The sequence below is a fragment of the Lepidochelys kempii genome, chromosome 1 (assembly GCF_965140285.1).
Source record: "Lepidochelys kempii isolate rLepKem1 chromosome 1, rLepKem1.hap1, whole genome shotgun sequence".
Lineage (NCBI taxonomy): Eukaryota > Metazoa > Chordata > Testudines > Cheloniidae > Lepidochelys > Lepidochelys kempii.
The window spans coordinates 265,561,189-265,580,099 of NC_136380.1; the positions used below are offsets into that span (position 1 = coordinate 265,561,189).

The 18,911-nt window shown below is 42.2% G+C and overlaps 1 protein-coding gene across 14 annotated transcripts in view; it reads right to left on the reverse strand.

The window, feature by feature from the left end:
• CNOT4 (CCR4-NOT transcription complex subunit 4) overlaps positions 1–18,911 on the reverse strand; it is a 122,859-nt gene that overhangs the window by 58,879 nt on the left and 45,069 nt on the right. For 10 of the 14 annotated variants that reach the window (XM_073327380.1, XM_073327372.1, XM_073327376.1 and 7 more), the window contains exon 2: positions 6,327–6,593. In XM_073327380.1, the coding sequence (XP_073183481.1) occupies positions 6,327–6,500 (174 nt within the window). In that variant the 5' untranslated portion in view covers positions 6,501–6,593. The other 4 variants (XM_073327369.1, XM_073327374.2, XM_073327377.2 and 1 more) reach the window with 4 other exon arrangements.

Sequence of the window (18,911 nt, forward strand, 5' to 3'; positions counted from 1 at the left end):
GAGTCGGCAGATCCACAGGTTGGGACTGGAGGGTTTGTCAGGTCTCACCTTCTCAAGGGGAATTTGTAGTATCTGCTACTCTTTTTGTAAGATCATGAAATAGTTTAAAATCATCCTCCATGGATGATGGAGGGGGCCATCACTGCCTCACCTGGTGAGAAGGAGGAGATATTGGTTTGTGGTGTAACCTCTTTAATCTGTTTCAGAGTAACAGCCATGTTAGTCTGTATTCGCAAAAAGAAAAGGAGTACTTGTGGCACCTTAGAGACTAACCAATTTATTTGAGCATGAGCTTTCGTGAGCTACAGCTCACTTCATCGGATGCATACCGTGGAAATTGCAGCAGACTTTATATACACAGTGTGTGTGTGTCCCGGGAAAAGGGGGGCGGGGGGGGTGAGAAAGCCTGGATTTGTGCTGGACATGGCCCACCTTGATTACCATGCACATTGTAGGGAGAGTGGTCACTTTGGATGAGCTATTACCAGCAGGATAGTGAGTTTGTGTGTGCGTGTGTGTGTTTTTGGAGGGGGGTGAGGGAACCTGGATTTGTGCTGGAAATGGCCCAACTTGATGAGCACTTTAGATAAGCTATTACCAGCAGGACAGTGGGGTGGGAGGAGGTATTGTTTCATGATCTCTGTGTGTATATAGAGTCTGCTGCAGTTTCCACGGTATGCATCCGATGAAGTGAGCTGTAGCTCACGAAAGCTCATGCTCAAATAAATTGGTTAGTCTCTAAGGTGCCACAAATACTCCTTTTCTCTTTAATCTGGCCTCCTGCTCAAGTTTTCTTTTGAGGTTATGGAGCTCTGGATGCAGAGGCTGAAGGAGACCATCTTACTGACACTTGGGAGGAGACACCAGATGCCCGAGAAGTATGGTGCCTGTAGGTTGCCCATGTTCCCAGTATGGTGGAACCCACGGGTGGTCATACCAAGAAGGTTGAGGTTTGGACTGAGGGTGAACTGGAAGGGCCCTGGTTGATGTAGAAATGGGCCATGGTGTGAGGACAGTGAGAGGATATCATCCTGGTCACTATCTGAGTCCTCATTGGACAGCATTGGAACTGACAAGGAGACTGGTGGCCAACACCCTGGTGCCAGTGGTGATTCCAGGGATCGAGATGTGCTCAGTACCAGGGCCCTGGTATCAAGCAAGTGGGAAACTCTTAGAGTCTCAGCCACCATGAGATCTCTGGGAAAATGAAACTCCTGCAGTACCACTGTGATCAGCACCATCAAGGCTTGTTGGTGCGGATTCGCTGATACTGAGGAAATCGGCAGAGATCTTGCACGAGATGATCAGTCCGAAGATGGTTGTTTGGAAGTAGCTGATACCAAGGGTTTCCACATCAGTACTGCTTTCACAGAGACATTACAGTCTTTGCTCTTGCCCTTGACAGGTGGTGTCGCCGCTTCAGAGCCTCCGCCCTTCAGGTCTTTAGGCTTATAAGTGGTGTCTGCACCTGAGGACCCGTGTCTCCTCTGGATACCGTGCTTTGTAGCCGAGGTGACTGACCATGCCAGAGATCTCCTCTGGCTGGTCCGGGGCTCAGTCTGAGGACTTGCAGCTCTCTTTTGGAGGCCTTGCAAAGAGAGTACAAAGATTTCCTCTTTGGTTCTCCCTCCTTAGATGTAGAAGGCTCTGGGAACAATCTTCACCGTGGAGGGGATTCGGGACCAGGGTCAGAAGCTCGTTTAAGAACATCCTCCATAAGGAGTTTCAACTTTAACTCCTGGTTCTTTTTGGATCTAGCCTTCAATTGCTGACAGAAGGTACGCTTCTGTGGAATGTGAGCTCTCCAAAGCACCGACGCAGTAGCAGTGTAACCTATTTCCAGTACTGCCTCCCTGCAGGAAAGACACCGTTTAAACCCGGGGGAGTCAGGCATGCCCTTTTGCTGGGGGTGATCCCCAGATGAGAAAAAGGGAAAAGACGGGGGGAAGATTTTTTTTTTTGAACAGTAAAAAAACCAGAAACCTTATAAAACTAAGAAAAATCTAATGGAAATGCTAAAAGAAGCTAAGAAACTGAACTCAAACTCTGGTGTAAAGAGAAAGCGGACTGCAATTTGCTCTGTCTTAGGCCAAGTGCAGTTGAGAAGGAACTGGGGATGGTTCACCCATGCAGTACTAGTTAGCCTCAAGGTAGGAAGAGTTTATGTGTTGGCCAAATGGACACTGCTACCAAAATCTCCAATAAGAGGCACGGGAAAACAGATATACCTACAGTGGAGCACCCAAAGGGACACTACTCGAACGAGGAGACTTTTGCATCCCTTTGGGAAGCTCCAGATTACCTGCATGAGAATGTCATTCTCTGTAGAATGAAAGCAGTGTTTGTCCTAAGGAAGAGGTCTACCCTGGATAGCAACTGGTCAATCAGGCACCAGTGGGACTGGAAATCCTTGAATATAGCAACAGAGATCAAGTGTTTCAGTGGCGTACAATCAAGCTAGCAAACATCCGCAAGACCACTGATGGATTTGAATAGCTGGGTTTCCTGAATTTCTGGAGCTATAGATGAACCCATGCGTACCTGATCAAGCCCAGGAATAAACTAACAAAAGTCTACCACTCCATGGTGACAAAAGCCTTATAAGATCATGGTGCATAGTTCCTAGATGCTTACTGGAGTGGGCGAGGGGAGAGTGATACAGCTACAGAGTGTGTGCAGAAAGGTGGTAAAGTATGCCTCTGAAAGGCTGAAAGCAAAGTGGAAGTACCTACTGAATACAGTGAACAGTGTCGTGATATCCGCTTGTTGTATTCTATCCAATATTGTGAAAGCAAAGGAGGTGTTTGACAATGGACAGAGGAAGGCATGAGTCTTGGAGCAAAGAATGGAGGTGGACAAAGGTGTGCCACTAAACGTGTGACAATTATGAACATTGCCTGCAACAGGCATATGAACCAAATCAGAGTTGCTTTGTGCTCATATTCTGCTGTTGTAGGAATGCAAGGGGATCGATGCGCTTAATGCCTGAATGCGGCATACTGAAATGTTAGCAGTTTAACTTAATATCACTGATTCCATAGTTGCTAGTGGGTTTGATACCATGAATTAATTAGTTTTTAATAAAAGTATTACCAGCATTTAGATGCTTTTGGACAAAGAGGATATGGGGGTAGAAAAGCAGTGCTGTTTAAGGTAATTCAAACTATGCCTGCTGAACTATTAACTGAGATTGATTTGCATAATGTATTTTATCACGAAACATGGAAGCCACCTTCAAAAATGTAGTTAATACATAACAAAAAACAGCAAGCCAGATTTTGTTTTATGCTGAAATGTGGACTAACTGTGCAAACTGCTATTGGCCCTGCATGTACTCTATCAAAAGTTCAAAACTTTGTTTTGAAGTCTTATTCTTTATCATGTTGTACATAGCTCCTCACACACTCTTTGTCCTCTTGCATAAATTTCCCTTGGCATTTAAAGAGAAGTTGCATTTTTCTTCAAACTTCAAATTTTTTCTTTCCATGTTTTTCTGAACGTTGTAAAAACAGATCTAGTTTTTGTTCCTTGCCAAGGGATCTGTCAAGCACTCTGCTTCTTGTATTCCCAAATGCATGGTCACATTCCTGCCATGTAATGGATATGCCAAACATTTCCCATTTTTTGCCTTGTTGCAGAAGTGGTCTCTGAAAAGAGAAATATGGAGTGAGTCAATATGCTTACGTCAATGAGCCTCTGCCTGCTGCCTCCCCAGGCCAGAACTTTCCCCTGCAGCAGCGAGAGAGGCTCCAGGAGTGGGACACTACATTGCTAAAAACAGCAGCGTAGATGGGAGAGGCACTGCTTGGGCACAGAGAGCCATGTAAGGTATATGCCCTAAGTTTCTGGCACAGTCTGTTCACCATCTACACAGAGGTTTATACCTGTGCTGGTGAGGTGTGGTGTGTAGTGAATGCACTCTATACCAGGCCGTGCAGTGCACTTAGCCTTAGAATGATCACATGGCATGGCTCAGCTAGCAGGGTACTTCTGCCCTCAGAACTGATCCATGTAGGTGAATGGGGAAAGGTGGTGATGGGCATTATGGGTGGGACTTCCAAAACTAGCAATATCCATAGGATGAGGGAATTAGAGGGCTGATGCACCAGGGGAACCAGAGAAGGCAGATGGGAAGAGAGGACTTCTATCTTCACATGATGCTACATCTTCATCCTGTTTCACACCCATATGAATGTTCACGTGAACCCAGAAAACTGCTCCCAAACCCCAACCATGCAAAAACCTGAGTTAAAAAACACAAACACATATACCTTGCGCAGATATCCCTTCAGTCTCCAAAGGTGTCATCTTCCCAAACATGACTGCTTTTGCTGCAGCTACCATCTCAGAGTTTTGGACAGATGTTACTGGGATCTTGGCAGAGCCTCTGGCATTCCTGGATCCTGGTCTGCCCCACTAGTTTCAGAGAGCACCACGGGAGGTGGTGTTCTCTTATTTCCAGGTTCCTCAACAGCCCACTGGTGGGTGCCACAGTTCTGTCCAAAAGCATCTCATGCTCCAAAGATCGGAGAGTGCCAAGAACATGGTCTGGTTCATCATAAGGGCAGATTTTCATCACTGCCCTGGAATGGCTGTTGACATCCCCAGCCTTATTAACATTGCATCGCCAGTCCTTCTATTTTCTCCCAGCACTATTTTCCTGAGCAAATGATATCCAGCTCAGTAAGGCATTCAGACACCTAGTCATGAGCCAAAGTGTTCCAAATTACAGAGGTCAGCTGTAACGATCTCCTTAATCCAGACACTCACTAGTGCCCGGAAGTCTGCTGAGGAATACCTGGCAGCATGTTTCTACGGTGGCTTCTGAGACATGCTCCAAAACCAGTTTGCAAGCACACAGTAATCACAAAGGAGTGAATACTGGCAAGAAGTACTGTACAACAACATTTCGGGGGCATGAAGCAATATTTGTACAGGCAAAAAGAGTCCAGAAAGCTTGTCCTCAAGCCAGCAGAGTACAGAAGGTAAATCAGACAGACTCCATAAGCAGGTACTGTGGGACTGTAGCAGAAGGAATAATCATATCATTGGCATTATCACAATAGAATTTACTGTCGACAATGGCATTGCACTGGTGGAGACAGACAGTGACCGATGACACTGATTAGTCTTCCTTGTAGAAAGTCCAATCCAAAACAGTGAAGCTAGCTTCTGTGCACCACTGATTACACCTGTATGTCAATGTGTGGTGCTTTTCAGGCTTGCTAGAGTCTCCAAACAGTGATTAGCATGCCAAATTTCTTTACTGTAGACAAGGCCCAAAGGAGCAACATGGTAAGATGACTGAAGGTGCATATGGAAGAATGAGGCAGCAAGTGCACAGATGCAGGTGTAGCAAGGTTACTTAAGGCCTAGAAAGGGAGCTGGAATTGATACCATAAAAGAGACAAGATGCCAATGAAGGGATTCAGTGAGGACAGGGACATGCTTAGAACAGGGGAAAAAAGGGGGGACCTCTGTAGCTGGGTTTAGAGGAAAAAAGGTGAAAAGCAAGGAGACAAGAGGAAGTTATAATAATTAAAGGAGACATTACCAAGGATTTCTGAAGAGGTGTGTTGGGTGATGAAGGCAGAAGGAAGCAACAGATTTTAGCTGAGACTACATGAGGAGGAAAGAAAAGAGAAAAGTCAAAGATTCCAAGGTTGTGACCCTAGGAGACACGAAGGGCAGCAGACTTGAAGATCAGTTTTAGGGAGTTTAAAAAGAGAGAACCAAAATGTGTCAGGTAACTGGAGTTGTGACTGGATAGAATGGGCGAAGTCTAAGTATGGCACTCAAAGTACCTTGAGCATTTGGTAACAAAGATGCAAGAAACTACACACCCGTCAAGCACTCTCACCAAGAGCTAATGGCTTATAAAGTGGGTGTCAATAAAAATGAATAGCTCTGGCTCAACAAGTACAGCAAAAAGGGGTGCTTTATGAACTCCCACACAGCTGCACCACCATACCTTAACCCTCACTTGAAGCATATCCTGCTGTTTCAATCCTCGCCATCTATCCCTAAACAGATAGATCAGTGCATCACTATCCTGATTCCCAGATTTTTAATTTCTCCTTTAACTCTACCCACAGACCTCAGTCCTGACCTGCACCCTCCACTGCTATTCCACTTCTATCTATTCCGCAGAGACGACTACTGGTTGCATAATGATTTTCATATGTACAGATGGCATCCAGACAGTGAGACGCTCACACCAGATCTACACTGCCATTTGAAGCAAGGTACCCTGATGTAAAGGAGTACTAACCAATGCAAGAACCTCAAGACATATGCAAGGTAAGCCGTTATTCCAGGATATTTACCTTTCTGCAAGCAGGACAAAGTCCATTCTCATCAGTGCGGATACGGTGCCAACAGAAGCGACAGATTTGGTACCCACACGTGCAAGGGAAGAAGTTGATGTCATCAATCTCCAGGGGCTCCATGCAAAGAGGGCATTCCACAGGGTCTTCCTTCGCATCAGGGCTGCGAGACATCTTCACGTGTTTGCAGAGCAGCAAAAAAGTTTATAATAACTTAAGGGAGCAGAAAGGTCTGCACTGAAAATTAAAATGGAGCAACTTGAAGATCTGCAAGAAAATAAGACAAATGTGTCATTGAGTTAGTATTCAAGTTTATATTGCAAAACACAGAAAACCCAAATGACAAATTTAGACTTTTGGTTGTATCTTTCAATTCTCCATAGCCTTTCCTCTCTCTCTCTACCCCCGTAGTCTTTCCTACATGACTTATTCACTAAGTCCAACTTGGGCCTCTCGTTCTGCTTCTGAGTCACATGAGCTGTTGGAAAGGTGCTATTATTGGTGTTTCCCTACCTAGCAAGTCATTGCTCTGACTGTTGCTGGCCAAGTGTCCTTGCCCAACAAACCCTAGATTTGAGATTTTGCAGATGAGCACAAATACCTAAAAGCAATACATGGAGTACATGCAAACCTTCCTGGATACATTTAGGGAGTGTCTGAAGTCGATCTCAGAAAGTGGCAATGAAGTGAAAAAATGAACCTACTTGCTTTATAAAATACTTGCAGAGATTGGGAATTATTTCAAGCTCACTGGTTCAAATCCAGTCTCAGTCAGTAGGTTAAACTTTTTTTAAGCACAGAAATTTAAGAAAAAAGCAGTAAAAGCTCTTTTCCTCAACCCTGACCTGAAGCAACTATGAGAGAGGAATTCAGTGTGTGTCTATTGCATTCTCAGACACTGCTGAGAGTAGCTACAGCTGTCCATTAAGTTACAGCTGATGTGTACATAAGCCTGTTCACCACAACTGATCAACCCACTTTCTGTAGGCTACCACTTTTTTTTCCTAGTGGCATCACTCTGGAGCTTTTCATCAGTGCCAAATTCACACTACCACTGGTATGCTGACAAAAGCTATTATGGCATTTGCTTAATTACATTTTGCATAACTAATACTACAGCTAAGTTTTGAAAATGGCTTCTATGGTAACACCCATTTTCAGTGCTCAACTTCTTCCAGAAGGATAGCTTTTAGAAAAGATTTTCAATAATTGGTTTTTGCTCAAATGTAAAATTTATAAGTCTAGGGAAAAATCCTTTCATGCTGTGTGTATGCTGACGGAGAAGATGGATTAAGTTTTTCCTGCTAAAAATCTGATTAGGGAACTGTTACTTTTACATTTGAAACTTGGCAGGCAGACATTTTTAACATTGCTTGTGAGGATGGGGAGCAGGGCTCAACAGCCTTGGGGCTTACTTCCGGTTTATACCTTAAGCTCCTAAAGCTCATGCTTCAACCTGCTACTGGCAGGGACCAGGAAAATATTCCTCCAATGTGTTCTGGGAGGTATTTCCTCTTCTTCCTTCTGAATAACAGGGACAGCCACAGCTAGAGATGATACACTGGTGAGGTGGGGCTCTGCTCTGCTCAGTACCACCTCATTCTCTCTCAGGTGCCTGGCTGGCTAGTTCTTGCTCACATACTCAGGGTCTAAATGATCACATTATGTGGGTCATGTAGGAATTTTCCCCCAGATCGGATTAGCAGTGATTTTAGGGGATGGGGGCAGGGCTGGCCTTCCTCTGCAGCACATGGGTGCAGGTCACATTTATCTCATTTAATCATTTTCCTGTCATTGCAGGGATCTTTAGCACCATCTAAGAGAAGTGTGGCTGGCCACCGTAAGAGAACTGGAAGGACCTACTGCCTGTATGAAGAGTATAGAGGAAACTTAAAATACGTGACAGAGCAAATCCATAGTCCGCTCCCAGATCACCTGTCTGACAAGCAGGTCTGTCAGGTCCTCCCCCTCCCTAAATGGGAAAGGAGGCAAAGAGCGTTTCGATACCAATCCCTGGTTAGTCTGGTGAAAATGAGGGTCTTCAACTGTGTTCCCTGTAAGCTGCATGGTTGGGTGGCTACCCAGCAGACATTCAAGTGCAGCCCAGTTGATTAGCAGAGTGCACACATCCGGCAGTGTGTGTTCAGGTGCCCCTCCCCCTGCTGCTTTGCAGCCACACTGCTCCATCCCACAGCTGCTCCCAGGACCCTCCTGCTGCCTGTGCAGAGCAGGGGGATGGGTGGCTGCTGATGTCAGGCTGTCCCCCCTCCCCCTGCCCACCATCTCCACAGAGCAGGGGAGCTCCACAGAGCTGGCTCAGGACTCTGAGCTGCTGCGGTCTGAGGTCTGAACAGTAAGTGCCTTTCTTAAAAAAGAAGACAGTGCATGGTTTTTAAGACTTCCCCAGCAGTCAGTCACTCACACACACCCCTTGCCCATGTACCCCATCTCCGCAGAGCGGGGGAGGGGATGCAGGGCTCAGGACAGAGCAGGAGAGCTTTCCGTGAGTGCCTTAAAGAGACAGCTCTCGGCATCTCTCAAACTTCCCCAGCAGCCAGCACACACACTGTCTCTGGGTCACACAGTCTCTTTCACACTCACCTCCCAACACATACTTGTATTCTTATTGTTACTTCTGGGTACTTCCTGCAATGTACATATATTCTCCGTAATTTTATTCTTTCAAAGTGTATTATTTTAGTGTTTTGACTGGTCTATGCATTTCATACTTTTATTTCTCTTACACTTAAATTTAATTCTTTGAATAGTGAGTTCTAAAATGCCTAACCTGTCCTGGCTGGAGTAATTATCCCTATGGTAACTTTTAAAAAGTATACATATCTAGATTTTTTGTTTCTACTGGTGGCACACATCCGCACATACCTCTGTGCACATAAAATTTATTCCGCACAGGGATGGAAAAAATTAGATGGAACATTGGTCCTCAAGTACATGAAGTCAGGTGCAGTCCTGGTAAAAGAAGTAACAGTGTGTATTTAAGTGCCCACTACCTTTAGTGCTCACATAATGATGAGGTTAAAAGGAGCAGATGTATCAAAGGTACTATGTTTCTAGTTGGCATGCACCAATAATATTTCTGCTGTTCCCAGTTTCCCCCCCTTTCCTTCCTACTTGATTCCCTAGGAAGGTAAAAAGCAAAAAACTTACTAATGAAATCTAGGATATATAGTTAAAAATCAAATGTAAGAGTTAGGATTGCTACAACACAATTCTTTTATTAGTGGCAGTATTACAGTAGCACCCAAAGGCCCAAGCCAGATTCAGCGCCCTTCTGTAGTACATTCTGTACAAAACAATTAAAAATAAACAAAAGAATCCCCATGCCTTGGAATTTGCCCTTATTTTAGGCATCTGTATTATGTTGTTTCTCTTGTTAAAATGGACACCTTAATACATTGCTGTTGAAGGGTATACTAAGCAAATGCATGCAATATCAAGTTAACACTTCAGTTAAAACCTTAAAGTTTACATTTCCTGACATTAAATTTGCTAAAATTAAATACAGTTATTGCATTTGTATTTAACGATCAGTTTTGCTGGAAGTAGACTACCTAAACTGAGTAAGTGGTGGAAATAGTTTCTATCTAGGAAGTACAGGGAGAATTGTATGGAGTTTCTTCAGATTACATTTAGTCAGATGTCTAAAAACAGGCCAGTAAGCAAGCAATGTATTCTGTTGAACAGTCTACTCATTCCATTGCATGTTCAGCAAATCTAAGGCTATTGAAATATGTCTGAATCAAGCAATGCCAATGCTAATGAAAGTAATTTTTTTTCGTTACACAATTTCGAAAGGATGCCAACATATTTAATAATTCTACTGACAACTGAAGTTGATATTTGGACCTTCTGCTAGAAAAAGTCACCAGTTCATGAAAAACATACCACTTATTAGCCAGTGCCTCAGACATGCAGACAGGCTCTCTAGCAAAACTGCAAAGTGATTAACATTTATGAGCTGTTTAAGTTAGCACTAAGAGTTCAGCAGCTGCTGGCAATAAAGTCAGTAGATTTCTGCATAGCCTGCCATAGGCCTGTTTTATATTCCAGCCAAGGGTAAAGAGCAGCTGTGTTCTGTGGTTTTGAAACTAAGAGAAAAGCAACATTTTTATTTATTCTGGAAAAGGTTATTTAAAGAAATTCCACCAAAGTTTGCAACAAAGACGCAGCACAGCTGGACACTACCTAGTACAGTCCTCCAGATTGTTGGATGTCTACATGAGAAAAGTAAATAGGCGAAATAGGAAACTAATTAATAGGCTGCTTGCCAGGGACACCTTCAATCTGAAAGTTACACTTACCTGAAAACTGTGTGCCTACCATAGCTGAACACCCAAGATCCAAACAACTAGAAAAGGGAAAAAAATTCTCCATTTTTCAGTTTGTTTACTTGGTTCCCTTGACAGCTGTGTCTAGTCAGCTTCACTGTTCCATTGTAAAGTTAGGCTTGGAAGGATTAGATTTTTATTGGTAAAATGATGGTAAAAGTTGATTTCTCCATATACACAAACTGACAAATTATTTTCATTTATAATAATCAAAATTTACACACGGACAACGTAAGAAAAATGCTGCTTGACAACTTGAGAGTTTAAGGGCATAAGGATATTTACTTTACACATTTTGACACCAGATGTTGACAATTTGTGTTTAAATGATAAAGCTTTAACTTTTTGAATCTCAACATGCCATAAAATTGTCTGACTGCCCCTATTTCCTGCAATTATGAAAATTTAAAAAGCTAAAATAAAAAATGCTTAAACAAACCAATCTTATCAAAATTATAAAGAAAATTCTGTCAAGCCCAGAGAGTCCATTTTTTTAACAAAACAAAAAAACACCTCACAACATACCCACACTCAGGTTGTCAAGCAATTTAAAAAAATTCATTGCGATTAATTGCACTGTTAAACAATAGAATACCATTTATTTAAATATTTTTGGGTGTTTTCTCCATTTTCAAATATATTGATTTTAATTACAACACAGAATACAAAGTGTACAGTGTTTACTTTATATTTATTTTTGATCACATTTATTATGTAAAAACAAAATAGTATTTTTCAATTCACCTAATACAAATACTGTAGTGCAATCTCTATCATGAAAGTTGAACTTAATGTAGAATTATGTACAAAAACTGCATTCAAAAATAAAACAATGTAAAATTGTAGAGCCTGCAAGTCCACTCAGTCCTACTTCTTGTTCAGCCAATCACTCAAACAAGTTTGTTTACATTTGCAGGAGACAATGCTGCCCGCTTCTTATTTACAATGTCACCACAAAATGAGAACAGGCGTTCTCATGACACTGTTGTAGCCGGCACTGCAAAATATTTATGTGCCAGATGCGCTAAAGATTCGCATGTCCCTTCATGTTTTAACCACCATTCCAGAGGACATGCGTCAATGCTGATGACAGGTTCTGCTCGATAACAATCCAAAGCAGCATGGACCAGCGCATATTCATTTTCATTATATGAGTGAGATGTCACCAGCAGAAGGTTGATTTTCTTTTTTGATGGTTCAGGTTCTGTAGTTTCCACATTGGAGTGTTGCTCTTTTAAGACTTCTGAAAGAAAGCTCCACACCTTGTCCCTCTCAGATTTTGGAAGGCACTTCAGATTCTTAAACCTTGGGTTGAGTGTGGTAGTAATCATTAGAAATCCCACATTGATACCTTCTTCGCGTTTTGTGAAATCTGCAGTGAAAGTGTTCTTAAAATGAAGAACATGTGCTGGGTTATCATCCAAGACTGCTATAACATGAAATATATGACAAAATGCAGGTAAAACAGCAGGGGACATACAATTCTCCCCCAAGTAGTTCAGTCACAAATTTAATTAAAGCTTTTTTTTTTTTTTTTTTTAAAAAGAGTGTCATCAGTATGGAAGCATGTCCTCTGGAATGGTGGCCAAAGCATGACGGGGCATACGAATGTTTAGCATATCTGGCATGTAAGTACCTTGCAACGAAAGGGCCATGCAAATGGCTGTTCTCACTTTCTGGTGACATTGTAAATAAGAAGCAGGCAGCATTATCTCCCGCAAATGTGAACAAACTGGTTTGTCTTAGCGATTGGCTGAACAAGAAGTAGGATTAAGTGAACTTGTAGGCTTTGAAGTTTTATATCACTGCAGTCAAAAAGAAAACAATGTAACAAAAAAAAAATCTGTTCTGAAAATGCAACTTACAAATGTAAAGAGATTGCACTACAGTATTTGAATGAGGTGAACTGAAAAATATTTCTTTATCTATCATTTTTAGTACAAATATATATAATAAAATTAGACACTTCATTTTCAATTACAATACAGACTACAAGATATATGAAAATACAGAAAAACATTTAATAAATTTCAATCAGTATTCTATTATTTAACAGTGCAATTAAAACTGCAATTAATCAATCACTTGAGTTAAATGTGATTGACAGCCCTAAAAAAACTCTTATAATAGCCAAGCAGAAAAAAAACTTAATGTTGGAAGAAAAAAATTCAGGGCATGCTACTGAAAGGATGTTCTATTGAAATTTGGATTTATTTATTTGTTTATGTTAAGATAACTTGATTGTTTTGAAACTAGCTGACAGTCTCTCAAACCTTTTGTAACCAAACCCAAAACAAAGGCTAGTCTAGCATTTTGGGACAAAAACTGCCAAAACTTCAACGAAGAGTTTAGTGACTTCCAGGTATTTCTCTACTTGGGTGGAAGGCTTTGCCCAATTTTGGATTTAGTTGGAATACAGACCCTGCCACTCCTTTCCTCCTATTCCACTTGGGATTGGGGAAGAGGTGCAGCAGTGGTGTGCTATCTTCCGTATTTAAGGTTTTCAAGGGGCAACCACCTCACTAACTCCCCTCAGCTCTTTACAGAGATGACAGCTTGTTACCCGATCTAGTTGTTTCCTAAAGAGCACTGGCAAGAGGTAGGCTTGTTTCTCCACACCCCAATACCTTACATTTGCCAGAAGGGGGCAGTGCTCTTGTTCTGCGGCTGCATGAGTGAACTGATTCTAAACATTCTTATGCAGAAAAGGGGCTAAATCCCCAGAATATTAGGGACTTTTGGGAGGAGGGAATAGAGAAGAGATAGTGTGCTTGTCATGTTCTAAGGCTCCAGTGGGAGCAGCAAACCGCCATACTTGGTCAGACCAAAGGTCCATCTAGCGCAGTACCCAACAGTGGCCAATGCCAGGTGTCCCAGAGGGAATGAACCGAACAGATAATCATCAAGTGATCCATCCCCTGTCGCTCATTCCCAGCTTCTGGCAAATAGAGGCTAGGGATACAATCCCTGCCCATCCTGGCTAATAGCCATTGATGGACCTATCCTCCATGAATTTATCTAGTTCTTTTTTAAACTTAGGAAGCAGACTAGCCAATAACTCCATCAAAATGAGGCTGAGGATAAATTAATAAAATACTAGCCTTCCAGAACACATCTGGCAACCAGGGGCCTCCAGAAGGGGAAGTGCAGGTGAGTTTCTGTTTATGTTTCACTGAATGCTTTAACATACCAGTAACTTGAAATGAAACAGGTCACAAAGTCTATGGACTGAACCTGCAGAAAAGATCTGCTGAAATGCATGCAAACAAACTAGGAGATTTTTACAAAGCCCTAATATGTTTTGAAACTCCAGTTCTGCATAGACTCAAATATGAGCGGGACTTTCCTGCCCAGCCCCTGAGCTCCTGCCAGGGAGGCTAGCCCCTGGCCCCTCCCCCACTGTCCCCCCTTCCCTGCAGCCATGCCGCCGCACAGGCAGCAAGGCTGCAAGCTCCTGCCGCTCTGAGTGGCATGGTAAGGTGGGGGCAGCGGAAGGGTTGGGTAGGGGGCACCGGGCGGTAGTCAGGGGACAGGGGGCGGTTAGGGGTGGAGGGGTCCCAGGGGGCAGTGAGGGGACAGGGAGGGTTGGAGGAGGCAGAGGTTCTGGGGCAGTCAGGGGTCGGGAAGGGGGGGTTGGATAGGGCATGGGAGTCCCGGAGAACCTGTCGGAGGGGGAAAGCGGGGTGCAGAGGGGCCGGGGGGCAGTCAGGGGACGGAGGTTCTGAGCGGGGTAGTCAGGGGTCGGGAAGTGGGAGGGGGCGGGAGCCAGGCTGTTTTGGGGGCACAGCCTTCCCTTCCCTGTCCTCCATATAGTTTTGCACCCCGATGTGGCCCTCGGGCCAAAAAGTTTGCCCATCCCTGGACTCAAAGGACCATTCCACTGGAAATCTCCATTTTCACTCCATTGTGACTATCAATTCTCTTTCAAGCTTATGGACATAAGTGCTCATTTATGTGCATATGTAACTAGGGGAGAAGATGTTCTAGATTTGATTCTCACAAATAGGGAAGAACTGGTAGAGAATTTGAAGGTGGAAGGCAGCTTGGGTGAAAGTGATCATGAAATGATGAGTTGATGATTCTAAATAATAGTAGGAGGGAAAACAGCAGAATAAAGAAAGATAATATACTTCAAGAAGGCAGACTTTAGCAAACTCACTGAACCAGTAGGTAAGATCCCATAGGGAGCAAGTCTATGGGGGAAAAAACCTCAGGGAGAGTTGGCAGTTTTTTAAAGAGCAAACTATCCCAATGTGCAGGAAAGGCTGTATGATAAGAGGCCAACCTGGCTTAACCAATACAACTTCAACCTCCTGCAACTCAGAAGAGTCGCACAAAGAGTGGAAACTAGGTCAAAATACAAAAGATGAATATAAACAAAAAACACCACAAGCATGTAGAGACAAAATTAGAAAGGCCAAGTCACAAAACAAGATTAAACTAGCTAGGGACATAAAGAGTTACAAGAAAACATTTTACAAATATATGAGACGCAAGAAGAAAACAAGGACAGGGTAGTCCCATTACTCAATAAGGAGAGAAAGACAATACCAGAAAATGCAGCAATAGCTGAAGTGTCAAATGCCCTTTTTGTTTCCGTTTTCACCAAAAAAAGTGAAGAGATTGGATAACTAACAGTGAATATCAGTGTAAATGAGGTAGGAACTGAGGCTAAAACAGGAAAAGAACAAGTTAAAAATTAACTTAGATAAGTTAGAGGTCTTCAATTTGGCAGGGCCTGATGAAATACAGGCAGTTCCTTAAGTATTCATGGATGAAGAGTCTCTGAACCATTAGAGATTATCTCTGAGAACTCATGAAGGACGGGAGAGATCCCAGAGGACTGTAAAATGACAAAATGCAGTACTTATCTATAAAAAGGGAATAAGGACAACTGAGGGAATTATAATCGGTGAGCTTAACCTCAGTACCCTAAAAGATAATGGAGCAAACAATTTAAACCATCTAGAAGAAAATAAGGTGATACATAACACTCAACATGGATTGTCAAGAACAAATTATGTCAAACCAACCTAATACAACCTTTCTTTGACAGGGTAACAAGCCTCATGGTTAGGGGGAAGCAACAGATATCAGGTATCTCAACTTCGGTAAGGCTTTTGATAGTTTCACATGACCTTTTCATAAACAAACTAGAGATATAACTTAGACAAACATACTATAAGGTGGGTGACACAACTGGTTAGAAAACCACACTCAGTAGTATTGAGTGGGGTGCCGCAAGGATCTGTCCTGAGACTGGTTCTATTTAATATCTTCATAAATGATTTGGATAATGACAGAGTGTACACTTATAAAATTTGTGGGCGAGATCAAGCTGAGAGGGGTTGCAAGCACTTTGGAGGACAGGATCAGAAATCCTAATTATCTTGACAAACTGGAGAAATGGTTTGAAATAGGATGAAATTCAATAAAGAAAACTGCAAAGTACTACACTTACGAAGGAATAATTAATTGCTCAAATGGGGAAATGACTACCTAGGAAAGAGTACTGCAGAAAAGGATCTGGGGGGTTACAGTGGATCACCAATTAAATGAGTCAACAATGTAATACCGTTGCAAAAATATGTAAACACCATTCTGGGATGTATTAGGAATGTTGTAAGCAAGACATGAGAAATAATTCTTCCACTCTACTCAGCACTGATAAGGCCTCAATTAGAGTAATGTGTCCAGTTATGGGCCCTACTCTACAGGAAACATGGACAAATTGGAGAAAGTCCAGAGAAGAGTAACAAAATTGAATACAGGTCTAGAAAACATGACCTACGAGAAAGTCTGGAAAAATTGGCTTTGCTTTGTCTGAAGAAGAGAAGACAGAGGGGGACATGATAAACAGTCTAAGTAAATATAAGTTTGTTATAAAGAGGAGGGTGATAAATTATTCTCTTTACCACGGAGGACAGCACAAGTAATAAGGGGCTTAATTTACAGCAAAGGAAATTTAGGTTAGACATTCGGAAACACTTCTTAACAGTAAGGGCAGCTAAGCATTGCAACAAGTTACCTAGAAGGAGCCTGTGAAATCTCTGTCATTGTCTAACCTGTTCTTAGATGAGTCTAAACACCTATCAAAGATGGCCTAAATAATAAATAGCCCTGCCTCAGTGCAGGGGGATGGGCTAGTTGACCAATCTAGGTCCCTTCCAGGCCTACATTTCAGTGATTTTATTATTTCACTTTTGGACATGGCCAGATTTTTTGGTGGTAGCAGGGAAGGAGGAATCCCAGGCTTGTTCATCAGTTGAGGCCCCAATATTTAATTTTGTATGTGTTCAAGAACAAATTGTACATACTACAAATATTTCAAAATGAGAGCCAATGTTTAACTTCAAATACTATGCTAATTACTTTTTTCTGCAACTCTATTTTCCTTATTTTGGATCCTTAAAGAGAAGGGCTTCTTATATAAATCTATCTTGAGGATTTCAGATGTCAGCCTCCTCAGGAGTTCAAGGAGGAAATGGATGGGAACACTGTGGTAACAGTCTATGGTGCTGAAACTGCTCCCAGACAACTGGTTTACCACACAGCATTCACAAATGAATACTGAACCAGGAGAAAAATGCCAATACCAGAAACAAAAGAAGTTTCCCCACACATCTACTAACAAAGGCTGATAAAAATAAAGGCTCCAAACAGAAACTGGCTACTGTTCTTTGGTGAGCATCCCAACATGCCTGTTTCATTTCCTGGTTTTAGCGAAGTGGCAATGATATCCTCATTGAGCCACTCTTTAGGCCTGTTTGAGATGACCTCACTGGTGTTGACCCTTGCCTCCCAAATGACACACTATTGGAACTTGTCCTTCCCCAACTTAACCTATCACTACAGAAATCATTAGGGGATGAAGCTTCACTTTTGCTTTTCCTGAATACAAACAGAGGCACCACACTCTGTCCTAGTTGATAAGACGTGAAGGGAACTTCCCATTCTCTTCCCCCTGCCGACCATTCCTGCTCACTGGTCTTCCGATTACCCTTAACTTTTTGAAACAAAACAGATACTTAATCCTCTACTCACTGGAAGGGTGAAGAGATCACCTCTCCCAATTACCCCATCCCTGTAACAAATCAAGGCATTTTGCTTCTATGGCTCATAGCATTCAAGCAGCAGTGATTTACACAACAATCTGGTCAGTGACACTGCTAATCAGAAGGTTGTGGTTTGCTGCAGTAAAAGTGATCATGCCTTTTCAAATTTTACTTTATTGTTGCTGACTGATAGCAAAATTCCCTACTGGTGAGCAGGAAGGGGCCTTTCAAACATCCAGCTTTATTTTAATTTGTTCAGTGAATGAGAAGAGAAGGAGGTTTATTTACTATTTCTTTTCTGCTACCAATCTAGTTAACTTTTAAAGTAAATCATATTGGTAGTTGAAAAGTTCACATAATTCCTACCCTAAAATTAGGCAATTTGCTTCTCCCCCAGTCTTCATTCTGGAAGAACAGATTGCTGTAATATGGTCTACATTAACAACTTGATCACAATACAACCATTGCACAAGTGTCAGAGTTAAAGGGATGGACACTGTAAGGTTAGCAAGATTCACTGAGAATCAAGTAGGCATCTCAGTATCCCCCAGTACCAGGCAATATTCACTAGCAACTGAAACAGGCAAAATGAAAGCCACAAGATAGTCAGCACAATGCCCCTGAATAGAGATCTCTATATAAAGTTGAAGAATTAATAGAATGGCCTCAAGGCATCTTGCTAGCCAAAATAGAGGTGTCAGATGGCCAACTGCTGAATCAGAGGTGACATGATCACTGTTTACAGACCTAGCATTCAGCAGAACTATTTTAAGATAGCTATGTGATAAAAGAAAAGTTATGTACACAGAATTAATCTTCTCTCCTTCATTAATCAAAGCAAAAATTGGCCACCACGTAAATTTTTATGTAAACTTAGAGAATAAGCCATTATGCACAGCTAGATAACAGCACACACCATACATAACGCACATAATTTGAAATAAACATGTTGAGATTATGTATTCTCAAGGAATTGATTCACTGCGTCCTATGGACAGTATCAAGACCTCCATTAATCAACTTTACAGGCTAGGAACAAAAGATTGACCACTTGTCCACAAGCAGCTAAGACTTCAGGTCTTGTTCAACATGGAAATGTGCTTGCCCCAGTATTCAGGCTGTATTATTCTCTCAATTGAAGTGAAATAGTGTTGAGAGTACACCTAAAGGAATTTTACTGC